The sequence below is a fragment of the Arabidopsis thaliana genome (assembly GCF_000001735.4).
Source record: "Arabidopsis thaliana chromosome 1 sequence".
Taxonomy (NCBI): Eukaryota; Viridiplantae; Streptophyta; class Magnoliopsida; order Brassicales; family Brassicaceae; genus Arabidopsis; species Arabidopsis thaliana.
In genome coordinates, this window is record NC_003070.9 from 26,470,730 (window position 1) to 26,487,596 (window position 16,867).

At 34.9% G+C, this 16,867-nt stretch overlaps 3 protein-coding genes across 4 annotated transcripts; all 3 read right to left on the reverse strand.

The window, feature by feature from the left end:
- Positions 1 to 65: 65 nt before the first annotated feature.
- Positions 66 to 4,104, reverse strand: TPS8 (trehalose-6-phosphatase synthase S8). 2 transcript variants are annotated; one of them, NM_001334443.1, is made up of 5 exons: positions 3,858 to 4,057; positions 2,605 to 3,389; positions 1,377 to 2,490; positions 1,028 to 1,301; positions 349 to 880 (listed from the first exon to the last, which is right to left on the reverse strand). In NM_001334443.1, exons 2-5 carry the CDS (start codon positions 3,347 to 3,349, stop codon positions 557 to 559), a joined length of 2,457 nt encoding a protein of 818 aa, NP_001321199.1. In that variant the 5' UTR covers positions 3,350 to 3,389; positions 3,858 to 4,057; the 3' UTR covers positions 349 to 556. The 2 variants fall into 2 exon arrangements, with proteins under 2 accessions (NP_177186.2, NP_001321199.1); NM_105697.4 differs by having other exon boundaries at positions 66 to 880; positions 1,377 to 3,389; positions 3,858 to 4,104.
- Positions 4,105 to 7,013: 2,909 nt separating this feature from the next.
- KUP6 (K+ uptake permease 6) lies at positions 7,014 to 10,901 on the reverse strand. Its single transcript, NM_105698.5, has 6 exons — positions 10,469 to 10,901; positions 9,876 to 10,371; positions 9,717 to 9,770; positions 8,894 to 9,207; positions 8,426 to 8,804; positions 7,014 to 8,333 (listed from the first exon to the last, which is right to left on the reverse strand). Exons 1-6 carry the CDS (start codon positions 10,502 to 10,504, stop codon positions 7,264 to 7,266), a joined length of 2,349 nt encoding a protein of 782 aa, NP_177187.2. The 5' UTR covers positions 10,505 to 10,901; the 3' UTR covers positions 7,014 to 7,263.
- Positions 10,902 to 14,508: 3,607 nt separating this feature from the next.
- On the reverse strand, positions 14,509 to 16,866 carry SPDS2 (spermidine synthase 2). Its single transcript, NM_105699.4, has 8 exons — positions 16,443 to 16,866; positions 16,269 to 16,345; positions 16,059 to 16,181; positions 15,671 to 15,775; positions 15,484 to 15,556; positions 15,138 to 15,405; positions 14,921 to 15,050; positions 14,509 to 14,833 (listed from the first exon to the last, which is right to left on the reverse strand). The coding sequence occupies exons 1-8, from the start codon at positions 16,621 to 16,623 to the stop codon at positions 14,768 to 14,770; spliced, it is 1,023 nt and encodes a 340-aa protein (NP_177188.1). The 5' UTR covers positions 16,624 to 16,866; the 3' UTR covers positions 14,509 to 14,767.
- Between the last annotated feature and the right edge of the window lies 1 nt (position 16,867).

The window sequence follows — 16,867 nt, forward strand, 5'->3', positions numbered from 1 at the left end:
ACATAATTTTTGGGAATGTGAGAGTTGATAGTTTGGTGACGATTGAACCTCATGGGCTGGAAATAGACAAGTTGAGCTATAATTAGAATAAAGCTTACCAATCCATTGAGTTGGCAAATACTACAAAACTTTAATATGTAAAAAGAGTACAAAACGATTAAAAAAGCGAAGGCAGTGGGATAAATTTCGTGATAGCCACTACCGTCGGATGATAAAGAAGAAGATCGTTGGGGAAATAAATGGACATGACATAAAATTACAAACACCAATTACTTTCTTTAGTTGGTCCCTCGACGACAACAACATGAACCTCTCAATTCTTGATAATGACTAATGTGGTTGAGCCCATTATTGAATTTAATAAATTTCAATAAAAGACCAAAAAAAAAGTTTCTATACAGGGTAAAAAAAACAGTTCCTAATTTACCCAAGAAAAAAACAACCGTGAAAAGAGGTAAGAAGAAAGACAAATTCTTCAAAAGCCCATATCATTTTTTTACATTTTGACCTTGTTGTTATGTTATCTTTGGTTATTTCTGTTTGGCACTTCTCCACTTTAAACGATGCTTTCAAATGCAACTTGTGTGTGAGAAGAACTAGGTTTTAAGCTCGATGATGAGTCTCCAAGACCTCTTAGGAGCTTAAGCACGTCGGCTTCATCGTCCAAGAAGTATTTAGCTTTGCTTGGTTTTCTTCCAACCGTGCATGCAAAAACCTCTGGCTGCACAAGAAGTTCCGGATTTGTCACTGTGCTTAATATGCTCTCAAACATGTCTTCGTCTGATCTATCGTCTCCTATGCACATCACCATTTCCGGTGGCTCCCCGCGTTCTACCATTTCTCGGATTACTTTCTCCGCAGCTAGACCTTTGCTTACACCCTAAATACATTACAATGAGTCAAGTCAAAACATATTCTTTGTTTCATGGTTTTCCAACTCAAAACTTGGCAATGAGTGAACTTTGATCCGTTCTAACTATCGAATGTGCGGATGGAAGGGAAAGAGATTCTCTGTTTTTATACTTACTTGTGGTTTGACTTCAACGATGTGTTGACCTCTCTTGACAACCACAGGCTCATTGGCGAGAACACTCTCTAGATGATCAAGCATCTCCTTAGCTTGACATGATCCAAAGTCAGGATCTGCGTCTTGATGGTGCCACACCAAAGCACTTTCTTTAAACTCTATACTCGTCCCATCTGTTGCCTCCATATACGATCTCATAACCGGTTCCACCATTGACCTCCACTCTGTATCCGTAGGCGAATAACAAGTCTCCCACTCATCTTTGCTCTTCCATCTAACACACACAAAACAAAATATAAAAAAGTATTCTCAAGTTTAGTCAGAACAAGACTGCATTTATAATACATACCTAATGAAGTATCCATGTTCAGCTGCTATTCCAAGATTTTCACAAGGAGATAGCCAATTGCTCAGAGACTCTCTACCTCTTCCACTAACAATAAACACCGTGTTATTCGGATCTTCACAGAGAGCTTTCAGAACAGAGACAACCTCGTTGCTTGGATCTTGAACAATGGAGCTTTCAGGAACAAGAGTACCATCATAATCAAGAAATATAGCTCTTCTCTGTGTTTTTCTATAAACTGGAACAATGTGTTCCACAGATAGCTTCCTAAAACTTGGAGAGAGTGACAAAACTCTGAACCCCAAACCAAAACCAATCCCCCAACAACGTTTACTATAATGATCTCGGCACGCTCTCTCAAGATCCTGCATAAAGCTCTTTGCCCAATAACCAACATCATGAGTGCTAATATAATGATAATGTTTCTCATGCCGTAGTTGCTTCTCAGTCTCACTCATTTTAAGAGCCGAGTTTACCGCTTCAGCAACAGCATCCACATCCCATGGATTCACCCTAATGGCACCACTCAAAGAAGGTGAGCATCCAATAAACTCAGACACGACAAGAGTGCTTGTGCGAGGCGATGAATCCACAACGGCCTTATTACTTCGAGTCCCCTGCCTGCAGACGATATACTTATAAGGAACTAAGTTCATACCATCTCTCACTGCATTCACTAAGCAACAATCTGCTGCAGCATAATACGCGGTTTTCTCAGAACGTGGAACAAGACGATCGATCAAAACTATCGGCTTATAGTCAGAAGTACCGTAACGCTCATTGATCCTCCTCGCAGTCTCATACGTCTCCCTCTTCGCTTCTTCAACATCTTTACCAGAAGATCTTGCAGGGTTCACTATCTGAACAAGAACAACTTTCCCTTTCAAATGCCAATAAGTCTCAAAGAGATGTTCCATTGCTATAAGCTTTAAGCTTATCCCTTTAAATATATCCATATCATCGATACCAAGAACAAGCTTCTTCCCTTTAAACTGTTCTTGAATCTCTTTCGTCTTCGCCGCAGTAGAATCAAGACTCAAAACAGACTCCAATCTACCCATATGAACACCAACAGGAAGTATTTTGATATACACAGTCCTACCAAAGTAATCAAGACCTATGTGACCGCGCTTAGACTCGTAATCAAGACCAAGCATTCTACTACAACAAGACAAGAAATGCCTCGCGTAATCAAACGTATGGAAACCAATGAGATCACAATTCAACAAACCTCTCAAAATCTCGTCACGAACAGGCAATGTGCGGTAAATCTCTGAAGAAGGAAACGGACTATGAAGGAAGAAACCGAGTTTGATCCTATTAAAACGTTTCCTCAAGAAAGTAGGAAGAACCATAAGATGATAATCTTGAATCCAAACGTAATCATCCTCAGGGTTGATAACTTCCATAACTCTATCTGAAAATATCTTGTTGGCTGATACATAAGCTTGCCATAGACGTCGATCAAAACGATCACCATGATCAGGAAACATTGGAAGCATGTAATGAAAGAGTGGCCATAACTGATGTTTACAGAAACCAAGATAGAACATTTCTTGCAACTCTTGAGACAAAAACGTTGCAACGCAGTTAAATTCCTCTAAAAGCTTCTGTGAAACTTCTTCTTGTTCGTTAGTTTCGATGTCTACGTTAAGTGATCCAACGTAGAGAAACTCTGTTTCTGAAGAGAACCCATCTCTAAGTTGTAACTGGAGAGAGTCTTCGTCCCAGTTAAAACACCATTTACCAGTTTCTGCATCTCTTTTAGATTGGAGTGGTAACATGTTAGCTACAATGATCTTCCTCTCACGTGAACCACCGGAGGTAGAAGTTACTTCGGAGGTTGTATCACCGTCTACGTCGGTGATGATTCCCGGAACAGTCATGACGCGTGGAAGAGTTCGTGGAGTTTGAGGAAAATCTAAAAGGTCCCAAGATGATAAGTCTAGAAAATTAGCACAAGATCTTGACACCATGGAGAAACAGAGCTAACAGCTTCTGTCTTATTTCCAATACCTTAAAAATGGCAATAACAACAAAACAAATATATCAATTACCTTAAATAAACAAACTTTCTTGTTTCATATATATAAATTAACCCTAATCTTCTTCATTCATATTGTGAACATATCAAATCAAATCACCATTTCCATTTCAAGAAACTGATTCCTCATAGCCAATCAAATAAAAAATGAATTTCAACAAAATACTAATCTTTATATTGAAAAAGATTGATTCACGAAAAACATAAGCTAGAAAGAAAAAAAATCATCATTTCAGGCTAAAATCAACCCAAAAATTACGTAACAAAACAGATCAAGATTAAAAAAAAATTACCGTGTTTGAGTCAAATTAAAATTAACTCGAACATCAATGAAACAGTTAACATAACAAAAGAAATCTAAATACATGAATATGTAATCTTTATAAACGTTCAAAAAAAAAAGTCGTCACATCTCAACGAAGAAACCGCCGGAGACTAACCTTCGCCGTTGTTTTTGATCGTTAAAAACAAACGAATGGAGAAGAAAAAGTATAAGCTCGTGAAGGATGAAAGAAACTCGGAACTCTTTTGGATATTCGCTCCACTCAAGAGAAGATACAGAGAGAGAGATTAATGCGATAACGAAGAAAAAAAAACGATATATTGCAAAATACACAGATATATATATATATACACGTTTTCTAACGATCTATTTTTTCTATCTATTTTTATTTCAATAATAATATTATTAGTAGCTTTTTGCTCTGTACGGTTTTATCGCGATAATGTTTTGGATTAGTTTCTTGGGACGCTGTGATTAAAATTACGTTAATGTCCTTTTATCTTCTTATCTTCTTATCTTTTATTTTGAGTTTGGTAGATGGAAACTATATATTAGCATATGATGTTTTTTTTTATATGGTGGACCAAATTTTGTTTTTGGTTTAGGATGGATTGTATTTTAAAGATAATCTTGTTGTTGTTGTTGGGATTTTAATTAAATTTAGCAACTTGTATCTTACCTATTTGTCTGGGGTTTTTATGGATATAATGAGGTCCCCCTTTTTCACATTTATAATTAAAAGTATATTTTTGGTTATTATTGCCGATTTAATTTCATCGATATTTTGTAAAAGAATTTCAAATCAATAGTTTTATTTTCCTGAAAATTAATTATTATCTTAATGAAGCAGATAAGCATCACTAATTAATGGTACAACCCTTTTTAACATGATTAGTTGATATATTTTGCATACATCTCTCATTAATCATTATGGTTGTATTCTGATGTTAATGTTCTTAAGCATGTGACTACTGAAAACTAAATCTGAAAATATTACATAATTTAACTTTAAGAATAGTAATAATCGTAAACTCGTCTTTTAACCAAGTTATATGTTAAATTATTTGGCTCAAAATGCTTTGTTGACAAGTCGTTTCATAGTGACATAGAGTCTAAGCTCTACAAAGTGGAAACAACGTTTCAAATTAAATAATCTGATCGTTATCCACTGGTCAAAGATGAAACACCTACACACGATCAACTAGAGACTCTATCCATATATAAAGAAATATCTTATGTTTGAACTCAATATTATTTATTAAGATTATATGAAGGATTAGAAAATCAAATACTATATAGATACATACTTATAGGAAACTGGAAAGGCATAAAAAACCAAGTACACTATATTGTGAATGAACCATGCATCTATATACATCATTAGTATTGAATTTTGACGACCAAGAAAAATAGATTTTGAGTATGTCATAAGAAGACATTAGCCAATTTAGGACGTTATTAACCTAAAGGCTCAGTGGCTTTGAGGTAAATGATCTTGAACTTAAAGCCTTATTTTACATCCACGTTGTCTCGACAGCCAATGCGGATTGGGAGATTGGATCCGACGTATCCGATAGACTCTTTCTTCTTCTTTTTTTTTTTTTTTTGTTTATTTTTCAATAAATAATTTCACGTCCATTTGATAATTTAAAAAAGAAAAAAAAAATCACGACTCTATCTAGTCTCTTCCTCTACTCGAAAAAGCCAATGCGCATGCGTATTTATACCAACCAAACAATAGATACCTTTCTTTTATATAAAGATTTTAAAAGAACACACAAAAAAAGCAAACACCTTCTTTATTTCCATAAATAAATACATTCTTGAATCTTTGATAATATTCCCCCAAAAGAGAAAAAATAATACTACAATACTTTCCGCCACACGAAAAAAAAAAATTCCATTTTCTCTTATTTTCGTAAAATTGTGAAAATAGTAAACAAAACATTTTTATAGAAAATAAACGTTTTATTTATTCTTTCTTTATCCAGACAGACACCAACGTCGGCTAAAGGTGTGGGGACTCGTAAATATGAACCAATGAGAGTTCGACACGAATTAACTAAAAACGAGGATCAGAATGTTTCTGTGAATGGATAAGTGTTTCGAGGGATATGATATTTTTTTGCAAAATGCGTTTCCACTTACGTAAGTAAAAAGTCAAAACATGTTTTACCAATGGAAAAATTACACGTCAGAATTATCAAAGTTTTTACATGGGAAAGGATCTGTGCACGTCTGTATCAAAGCCAAAGCCCACCTTCGAAGCTTCCCTTTTTTTTTTCTTCTTTATCTTAGTAGTTGTCTCATAGCTGTAACATCCAAGTACATTTTCATTTTTGGATATTTAATAACCGACATATTTTATACATAAAAATTCTTTTGTATTACACTGTTTTGTGTTTTGTATTTTTGTTTACAGTTAGCTGTCATTGAGTGTCTAATGTATTACTGTGAAATATTTTTTTTTTCCTTCTTGAAAATTGTGTTTTTGCTAATTCGTAATCACCAAAACATTGATGCTTATATAGTTTTAAGTCGGACGACAAAAATATTAGCTTAGATCGAATTGTACGGTATCAACTACATTGACTACGACATCAATCGTACATACATAACAAGGCTTATACCAACCAGACTACATTTGTATAAGTTGTTAAGTCTGAATACTTAAATTGAAAATTTTAAATTAACGAAATTGATAGGATATTTATACAGACAAATATTTTGTTTCAAGAACTTTTTCGATAATAATTGTTAGGTATCACAAGTCACAACCACAAGTAATAAGTAAATTATCAAAACTGTATATTCTTGTATAAGACTTCTGAGTTTACGTTTCGAACACAATGTCTGCAAATTATAATATTTCATACACGACAAGAAAATTCATGACGTAAAGAAGATAACTAGGGACACATAAAAAAGAATATACTACTTATTAGATAAATCATACAAAAACTCATACAATGAGATTGCTTAAATAGTTTCATTTATAAAAAAAAAGCAAGACTGAATTTGAGTCAGAAAAATTAATAATATAAACGAAAGAGAAAGGATAACTAAAATTTAGAGAAGCACGTGGTTTCAGTTTTAAAACATTTGAGCTGTTATTTGAGTAATATTATCCAAAGTCAGATCGCTTTCAGACAAATTAATACCAGTCCAACATTGACAGCTCGACGAATGGATTTTCATCTTCGGATTTGGTCCGGTCTGGCTAAATCTGATTAGCTTAACCGGTTTTAACTTTTTCGAAATTTTGTTTTGATGGCCCATTAGTAGCCCACCATGCTCCATACAACCTCATGGACTATTTTTTGCTTTAAAATGGGACAATGTAATCACAAACATATTGTAAACATGATTCACATATATCATTTGTACACAAGTTTGAACTCTATATTTGGCTCTAAGGGAGGATTCTTGAGCTATAAACTCTAACAACCTTTAGCAAAACCTCCACAGAACAAAATTTCTTTAGCTATATCTAATTCATTTTTTTTTTTTTGGCAAATTAAACCACAACAAAAGCATTTACAAAAAGACCAAAATACCCCCCTTTAGACATTATAGATCATACCGACTTCTAAAGTAGAAGCGTGAGGCGAGGTAAGCATGTTTCTAGGACCTCTAGTGTTCCTCCTAAGAAACTCGTAGCCAATGTTAATGGCGAGTCTCTTGAGTAATCCTGATCCTGGCTTCGCTTTCATATAAGCGTTTCCCATTATATAAGCCACGCCTCCCTCTCGTGCCTCTGTTAGCTCCATTAACTCTTGCCTAGTTTCCTTTTCTATCTTTGGAGTCTCCGGGACAACAAACCTCACTCTCTTTTTGACCTTACTCTTACTCTTTTTCTTTGGTTTTGGTGATCGAATCTCTGACGTCCCTGGTTTATCAGGGTCATCAATATCGCTTTCGTAGTGATCCTCAATTCCTTGCATGTATGTGGAACAAGTACCTACTACTGACATTCTATCATCATCCTCTCCGTTGGTCTCTGCAGCGGTGGCGGCGGTTTCAGCTTCAGTACGGATAAACTCGGCAATGCTACATACAAGATCGCCTTCAAACTCGAAATCGTCTTTGTGGACATCACGGTACCCGAACCGGACAATGCAACGGTATATGCGGAACTCTTTTGGCCCGATGCGTCCTACTAGAAACCGTTCCTGAGGACGAACATGCGGAACCGGAACAGATTTGACACAGAGGAAGACGAGAACCTGGTGGAAGGCAGGGAGGTTGGTGACAAAATGAGAGAATATCGCGGGGACACCAGAGACGAGCTCGGTGTGGATGAGTCCAAGGCCACGGACACGTGCGATCCCGAGGGTTTGACTAAGACTGAGGAGCCAGTTGACCGAGACTTTGTTTTGCACATCGTACTCATAGCGCTTGAGTGTTCCGTAGTGCCAAGTACACATCGCGAGAAGGAAGCAAAAAGCGAGGGCGATTGGAACCCATGCGCCTTCGAGGAATTTGATTAAGGAAGCAGAGAAGTAGAGAGATTCGATTGTGCCGAAGAATACAACGAATACGATTGCAAAGATGACACTCTTGTGCCAGCAAAGTACAATCACTAGTGACATTAAGCATGTTGTCACCAGCATAACAGTTATAACCGCCAATCCTATTAAAAAAACATTATCAACGGTTAGTTAGTTAGCAACGGTACCTGAAGTAGTAACCAAACTAAAATGAAATGATTTCAGTTATAAATACCTGAAGCATTACCCAACCGCTTGGTGTCTCTGAAGCCAATGGTGACAGCTAAACAGAGAACCATCAAGATCCAATTGATCTCAGGGATGTAAATCTGACCGTGGATTTTGGATGACGTATGAACAATCTTCACTTTAGGGAAGCATCCCAATGCAGAGCATTGTTTGATGATCGAGAATGTTCCTGTGATGATTGCTTGACTTCCAACTACAGCAGCGAGTATAGCGATCACAAGAACTGGCCATCTTAATCTTTCTGGTACCGATACATAAAACCCGATATTGTATTCGCTTTCAATAATATGATGCTGAGAGAGATAAGCTGCTTGTCCCATGTAGGCGAGTATCAAGGACGGGTAAACAAGTGACGTAAAAGCAATCTGTAACAAGAGGACAATAGAGAATGTTAAGAAGGAAAATGGAGAACAAATGTTAAGAAGAAATAGAGAAGAGAAGAAGTCTATAAGACCTTGATTGAGAGTTGAGAAAAATGTCCTAGATCCGCAAACATTGCTTCGGAACCTGTAATGCAGAGTAAGATACCACCAAGAGACATCCAGCCTCTACTTTGAGTTTTCTTGAGGAACTTGTACATGTAATAAGGAGAAAGTGCTTGGTACACATGCGGGTTCCAATGGAAAATGTTGTAAACACCGATGGCGCTGATACACATTAGCCACAACAGAATCACCGGGGCGAACAAGAACCCGACCCTGTGTGTACCGTAGTGCTGAAGTGCAAACAAACCTATCAGAATTACACAAGCAGCAGGGAGTTCTATATCTGCATAAACAAAACAAAAAGCCAAAGAAAAAAGTTTCAGACACAATCACAATAACCTTATTATGAGGCAAAAGGTCAAAACTTTAACATCTACGAGACTTGTTGAACATGACAGTTGCAGATTGAAACTCAATAATAAAGTAAAATGTTACACAAAGATCCAATAATGAACTACTAGTTTTGGTATAGATATCCACTTGATGTCTAGAGAAGACTCCAAACACCTATTCAATAACGTGGGCCATCAAATTAAGGAACCGAAAGCGATATAGATAATCCTGATATCGTGATGGCGCCACGATATTTAATTCGTGTTACGTGCAAACTCTATCAAGCAATCAAATAAACAGATGGTGGGAACAACGGGCTCCACAGTTAAGAAAAAAAACCCGACGACTTCAGGATGATTCTAGGACCCAAGCTTGTGAGAAAACTAGACTCAATCTATGACCACAATCACCATGAACTAGGCCTAGGAAACTAATCAAGAATAGTGAGAAAAAACTCACACTTGTGATGCTCCTTAGACATTGAAAGCTCAACACCAGATACTGCAGAAAAAACTGTAATAGACAAAAGAAATGAACAGTGATAAGTAAAACAAATCAATGATCTTGTCTTTGACATGAAACAAAGAGAAAAGTCAAAGATATTTTTGTTGACTAAACCTGAAATAGCAGGCGTGAGAACACCATCACCAATAACCATACAAGTCCCAATCAAAGCAAGAACAAGCAAAATCTTCTGCAAAACTCCATGTTTCTCAAGAGTAGATTTCAAACTCGCTGCAAAACCAGATTGAGGCATCGAAGACGAACCAATTGAATCAGTCTTATACTCAATAAGCTGCTCATCAGCCAATTGACAACTCGGTAACGAGTTGACTCGTGCGTGTCGACATAAAAGCGAGTAAAGAGCAAAAGTGCCTCCTTCACCATTATCATCTGCTCTAAGAACTATGAAAACGTATTTAAGAAGAGGGACAAGAGTGATTGTCCAAAAGATGAAAGACAAAACACCAAAGATCTCTTCGTTGGATTCAGAGTGATGAATGTCTTCAGCGAATGTGCTTTTGTATACATATAGAGGTGAAATACTCAAGTCTCCGTATACAACACCTAAGCTTTGATACGCTAATGTTAATACTGTTCTCCATGATTCCTTCTGCAATCAACAAAATCAGATATCGATGATTACGAGGAAAGAGAAGAGAGTTTTCGTAAAGGTAAGAACTTTGTGATCAAATCTGATGATGACTTACCTTGGCGTTTTGATAACTTCCTGATTCGATTTCCATGGTGGGCTTTTGTGAAAAGTTAAGAATTTGAGAAACCCATGATTCAAATCTTACCACTGGAAAGTGAAGAGTTGAGAAACAGAGAATGGTTTGAGAAAGAAAGAAAAAGTTTGGAACTTTAGAATCTGTTTGATTGGTAAATGCGAGAAGATTCGAGAAAAACGTGAAAGGAGCAAACACGTAGAAGGATATTTGCGTATGGGTTTCTGGATTTGGAGTTTTGGACGACAAAGTTGAGATTTTTAAGAAGAAAGAGAGCGACTTTTTATTTTTTTGTTTTTTTTGTAATTTGGGTTAACCAGATTTTGAAGTTGCTTACTTGTGAGAAAGAGAGGTTTTGTTTCGGCTTTTGAGGAGATACAAAGAGACGTTTTTTGTTTTTTTGTTTTTAATTTATAATCAGAGATATAATTTAATTTACATATATAGAGTTTACTGAAACAGATTAGGTCTGAGATTAGTCAACTAAATCTTCAGATGCTAAGAATTTTCTTAATTTTAGTAATTACTATTTAATACAATATTTTTTTGTAATTATGAGGAAAGTTAAAATGTCAAAGTGAGAGTGAAAAAGGAAATGAAAAGTGTGGCTTTTGATAAGTGGGATGTTGATTCATATAATTCAAGCTTTCTATAAAGTGATTATCAAAATACTATACTAATTATGTTCATATTTGAAGACAAATTCTAAAGCTAGAGAAAAGATGAAGGACTGTAATTATATTTGCCTATTTGGCTATATTTAGTCAAAGCAATCTTTACCTTTGTTTTTCTTTACCTTTTTTTATATCCCCATCTTTATTCATTTACTTGCATTATATTGTTTGAATTTAATGTAACTAAATTGTTTAAGATATGTGGTTTAAAGTGATACTAAAATAAACTTAATATTTGGCATCTATGTTTTAAAAGGAAAACAATATGGTTAAGGAAAACAAAAGCGAAAGTACATAATCTACATATTTAAACAAGGTAATTCGAATGTAAAAATAAAAAATGCAGTAAAATCTGGAGATTTTATGATTACTGAAAAATTTTGAGTTCAAGCTATTAGAGTTCGACAAATGTTTTTTGATTCACTTTTCAAAAATAAAGTGATTTACGATATCATAAAGATTGAAAATTGAAAATTTTGTCCTTTGATCGAAGTCAAAGTTTTCAACATCCATGATTCAAAAAAAAAATCTTTCTTAAATGCTTCAAATATTGGTTTATGTTTTCAATGGTTCAAAAATTGTTGGCGACTTGTTTTAACAATTAAACTTATTTTCTTCTGATTGCTCCATTCAAAACAAAAGCAATTGAGCGAATGAAAAAGCATGAAACTTTTGAGTTAACATTCAAGCTACCTAATCTCAACAACTATAATTTTTGTTTAGTTTATCTTATGACATTTCTTTAAATGAGAAATGTAAACCCTTGACCAAATTTTAAAAACAAATGTAAGTCTCACTTATTTAATATACCAAGTTACTAATATTTATGCTCCACGGCATTTATTCGTTTCTTAGCACGAGTTGGTTTTAAATATGAACTTAATACAATAAGTTATCGAAAATGTAATATTATATTTACCAAACATATATTATAGGATTATCCAAAACACCCATGCGTTTCTATTTCTAGCAGCCATCCTTATTTTATTTTATCAATAATATATCTATTTGCTTTTAGCTTCGATGGTGGAATCTATAACAGAATAATTCCTCTTGGTGACCACTTTTTTGGGTAATGGGTATTACTCCATTTAAGAAATATATAAATGAAAAAAATATGGCCATTTGAGGTTTTATGTGGAGAGGGTGATCGAAAGGCCGACACATATATGATGTTATGGGTCCTCTCTTATTTGATCATTTACATTTGTTCCATTTTCGTGTAACGAAAACTGCCAAAATTAAGCTGACGGCATTTATATGCGGCACAATTATGCGTCTACATAGAGCTCCACATATTCGTGGATAATTTAAAGTTTTCTAGAGAGTTTCATCAAAAGTAAAGAAAAACGTCTACAAAATATCATCAAAACTTACTAAGAGAGATGATTGATCCACGCGTGCATGATTATTACGATCATGACAGAAACCGATAAGCGTTTATGACGATTCCGGTTTTCCACAAACCGGTTTCCACGTGGTTCATCTCTGGACACATTCTGATGCAACTGGAACCGCGGTTAATATGGCGTGCGATATTGGACATACACGTGTGCAAAGAACGTGAAGTGCTCTTCAGTTTCTGCAGAATCACAAACAATAATTGTCAATGATTCGATTCTTTCTTATCTCCTCATAGGTCGTATCTGAAGACACCAAAACGGTCCATATGTATGAATTTGTAAATAATCTATATGGTTGAAAAATAGTTAAAAATAGAGTTAGTAATCATTTTAATAGAGTTTTTCGTAATATCGGATGTGATTCATAATGTTGAGACCTGGTCCATGTAGAAAAATTAGAAATATGTTCGATTCTTGAATAAAATAGTACAAAAAAAAAACAAATATAATGGACAAACTATTGGAAGATTGTTCAAATTACAAGAGAGTTTCCTACTTTTGTTAGGTAATGGTTCTTTTGTCGCTGCATCCCCGAGTTTGCGTCATTACAGAATATTACGAATGTGATTACGTTAACATCTACTACTATTTTGCTATTTAATTAGTTAGATATTGACTTTACTTAGCTACCGATGGCGTCATTGTTTGTTGTGGAACTCTATCTTTTTCAACTTAGTTTTGTCTTTATTAATTTTTATACGTTTTACTAGTTACTATTCTGCGATAACCAGAATTATTTCCTTTTTTTTTGTTTTTTTTTGAATACTTAATGCTAGCACGAGTCATTAGACCCTAAAAGGCTAAAACATTTTATCAACATTCCTTTGAATTTTCATTTTAGAAGACGTGGGAAGCATTTAAAGCCACAAAAATGATCACACATCTAATAATAATGCTTCAAATAATATAATATTGCAATCCTCGAAGCCGACAAATCTTATGATGTAATTACATCCAAGAACAATATTTCGGATCAATACTCATTAGTCATTAGCATCATGTCAACAAGACATCTTCTCCATTTTATTTGAAAGGTAAAATTGGTTTTATTTTTTATTTTGTTTTAAAAAAAAATAAAAAAAATCTATTAACCAATTGTTTCAAATATTATAAAATATATATGATAAACTATCTTCTCAACATATAATATGCTATAAAATCAACACATACGTTATACGTAATAGTTCAAAGTCTTTGATACTATAGCATAAATATTTCAGTTTAGTTTAAAATATATACAATTTAAATCATAAAATTGGTTTAACTATTTTAAAATTAAATGGGCATGAATCAACCATCTACTGTACATAAGCACTACTCATCGGTATCTTTTGCTACTTTCTTTTCTACATATAATATAAATGTAACCTAACAAATCATATACTATAGTTAGTTTTTTCTTCGTCTTAAGAACATGTACAAGGTCTTTAACTAAAAAAAAGGAACATGTACAAGGTTATATGCTGGTTAAAGTTGCAAGTGGCAATCCAACTACTTCAAGAAGGACCTATTAAGTGGTATTATTAGGAATTGAGAGCGACAGAAAATTAAACATAATTGATGACGATCAAGTAAAATTATCATTAGATTTAAAAGTCATAAATTAGGTAATGTTTGTAATATTGTGATGTCATGATAGATGTGAACCCATACACACGTGAATAACGATGGTCAACCTCTTGTTATAATTATAACGTCAACGTCGACAATACCAGTGAACACGTATACAAGTTCTGTTGGACAAACCAACTGTTTTGGACGGCTGATGATGTAAGCCCAAAACATTTAATTTTTATTAAGGCCCATAAAACAGTTTTGCCTCTCCATTTTTTCTATTTTTGGTCCAAATCACACCTATTAAAATATTTGTTTTATTTGCCCTTATTTTTATAATTTAGAGGAAACATGTCAAAATGATAAAAAATTAGTCTACAAATTTTTGGGTTTTAAATCATATTATGTGATCACATTAAATCGAAAGTTAGTCAATTATAGATGCATAACGTTAAAAAAAGGATATGAAATATGTGTAATGCTTATAAAAAGAGATTGATAGCTCAGTGCAGTCACATAACATTGCAGGTGAAAGAACATTACATTCTAAAAATTAAAACTTCTTTATTTTTTTCCAAAGGATCATTGTATCATCATATTATCACTTCCACATGAAGTTTCTCTAAAGCAAATGATTTCTCTTCTCTTTTCTAGTTGGCTTTCGAATCAATCACCTTCTTAGCAAAAGAGGGCAAGCAGAAAGCAGCTGAGTGAATCTGCAACACAAAAAGATTCAATCACAATTCTTAACAATGATTCACACATTTCGAAAATGATTGTTACACTAACTACTTTTTATGTACCTCAGCGTTGTAATACTTCAAGGGACAGTGTGATTTGATAGAGCTTTCATCAGTATCGATTAGACTCACTGGCTTCTTGAAATCGACTTGTGGTCCTTCAGATGAACAAAGCATGAATCCAATGACTCCACTGCAAATGAATCACATACAAACTCAGACGTTTGAGATCAATGCAAACAAAAAAAGCATAAATGTTTTCAAGATCAATTTCAAAGACCTCGGGTAAGTTGGAACACTGGTCCAAGCGTAGTTAACAGATCCTTTAAAGATGTCACGGCAATTAGAAACAATGTCTTCAATGATATCCATGTGAAGCCACAAGCTTTCAGCTTGTGTGCACACAACTCCACCAGGACGAAGAGCTCTATTCACTGACTCAAAGAAAGGTTTCTCAAATAGCTCTTTTGCTGGACCGATTGGATCAGATGAATCAACAATAACTGCATCATAGGTTCCTTCAGCAGCGTTCTTCAAGAAAGCAACACCTACAAAAAAATGGCCACAACATTGTTTATAAAAACTGATCTCAAAAGAGAGAGATGAAAGCAGAGAGCATTGTGTACCATCGCCAATGATGAGGTTGACACGAGGATCCTCGTATCCAACTGCTACATTAGGGAAATACTGCTTAGCCACCTGAAGAAAGATCCCATAAGGTGGAAGAAAACATATTAAACTTAAGTAAAGGTTCATCACAATGCACTTGCAAGATGCATAATAATAAATGAAAGAAATCTGACAAGTACTCACATCAACCACCATTTTATCTATTTCACAAATGTCAATCTGCTCAACAGAACTATGACGTGCCACTTCCCTCAGGACTCCTCCATCTCCTCCTCCAATCACCAGTACCTGAAGAAGAAACATTTCCATAAGAAACCCACTTGGTTACTTTACAGTTATACCATCCAATAGCAAGAGGGAAAAGACTCAAAACACTTCAATTATAGACCTTTCTCAAACACAAACTCAAAACTAAAACTCCCTTAAAGGATCATCCTTTTGATGTATTTCTAGCTCAAACAAGTTATATGGTCATAACTGATAGACAATTCACCTTCTTTCTTGCAGTTTTCCATTTGAAAGCAAGAGACTTTGATTATCTAGAGATTAAGATTGTTGATAAAGGATTTACCTTTTTGGGGTTGGAGATAGAGCACAAAGGAAGATGAGTGATCATTTCTTGATACGCACATTCATCTCTCTCAGTGAGTTGAATCACTCCATCCAAAACCAAAACCTTTCCATATGTTGCAGACTAACAAAATACACCAAAGTTGACAACTTTATATAAAAGTGAACCAAACTTAGAGAGACAGACTAACCAAGAAACTGTCCTTATTACCTGGAAAACAATAACATCCTGGTAATCTGATTTCCCTTGGAATAGAATCTTCTCTACCTTGAGAGAATGTGCTTCTCCTACAAACTCAGATAGAGATATTCAAAATCAGCTTCACAGAGAATTAACATGAGGAATTAGACGGACCTCAATTGGGGAAAACAGAGGAATCTATACCTGGCCACATAGGACTAATCTCAGAGAACCATCCAGGAATAATAGAGGACATACAAGAAGGCTCCTTTATCTCTCCTCCACCGTTCTCTGTTTCCATGGCGCCGCCGTTATTGTCCTCCTCTGCTTCTCTAGGTCTCTTCACGGGCAAATCAGTAACAGACGCTTCTTGTGTTGAAGACATGGATTGAAGAAGAGAGACAGTGAGTAAGAGATTAGGGTTTTAGTGTCTCTCTCTCTCTGTGGCTTTGTTCTCTTGTTGACTATGATATCATATAAGAGGAGGGGCCAACAAATATCTGCCGTACGATTCGACTGTTATAAAATCATTTTCTTTTTGTTATTACGTGAATAAGGCAATTTTCATTATTTTGTGATGATGAATATCAATCATGACAGCTCTTTTTTTTTTGGTTGCTTTTTAAAGC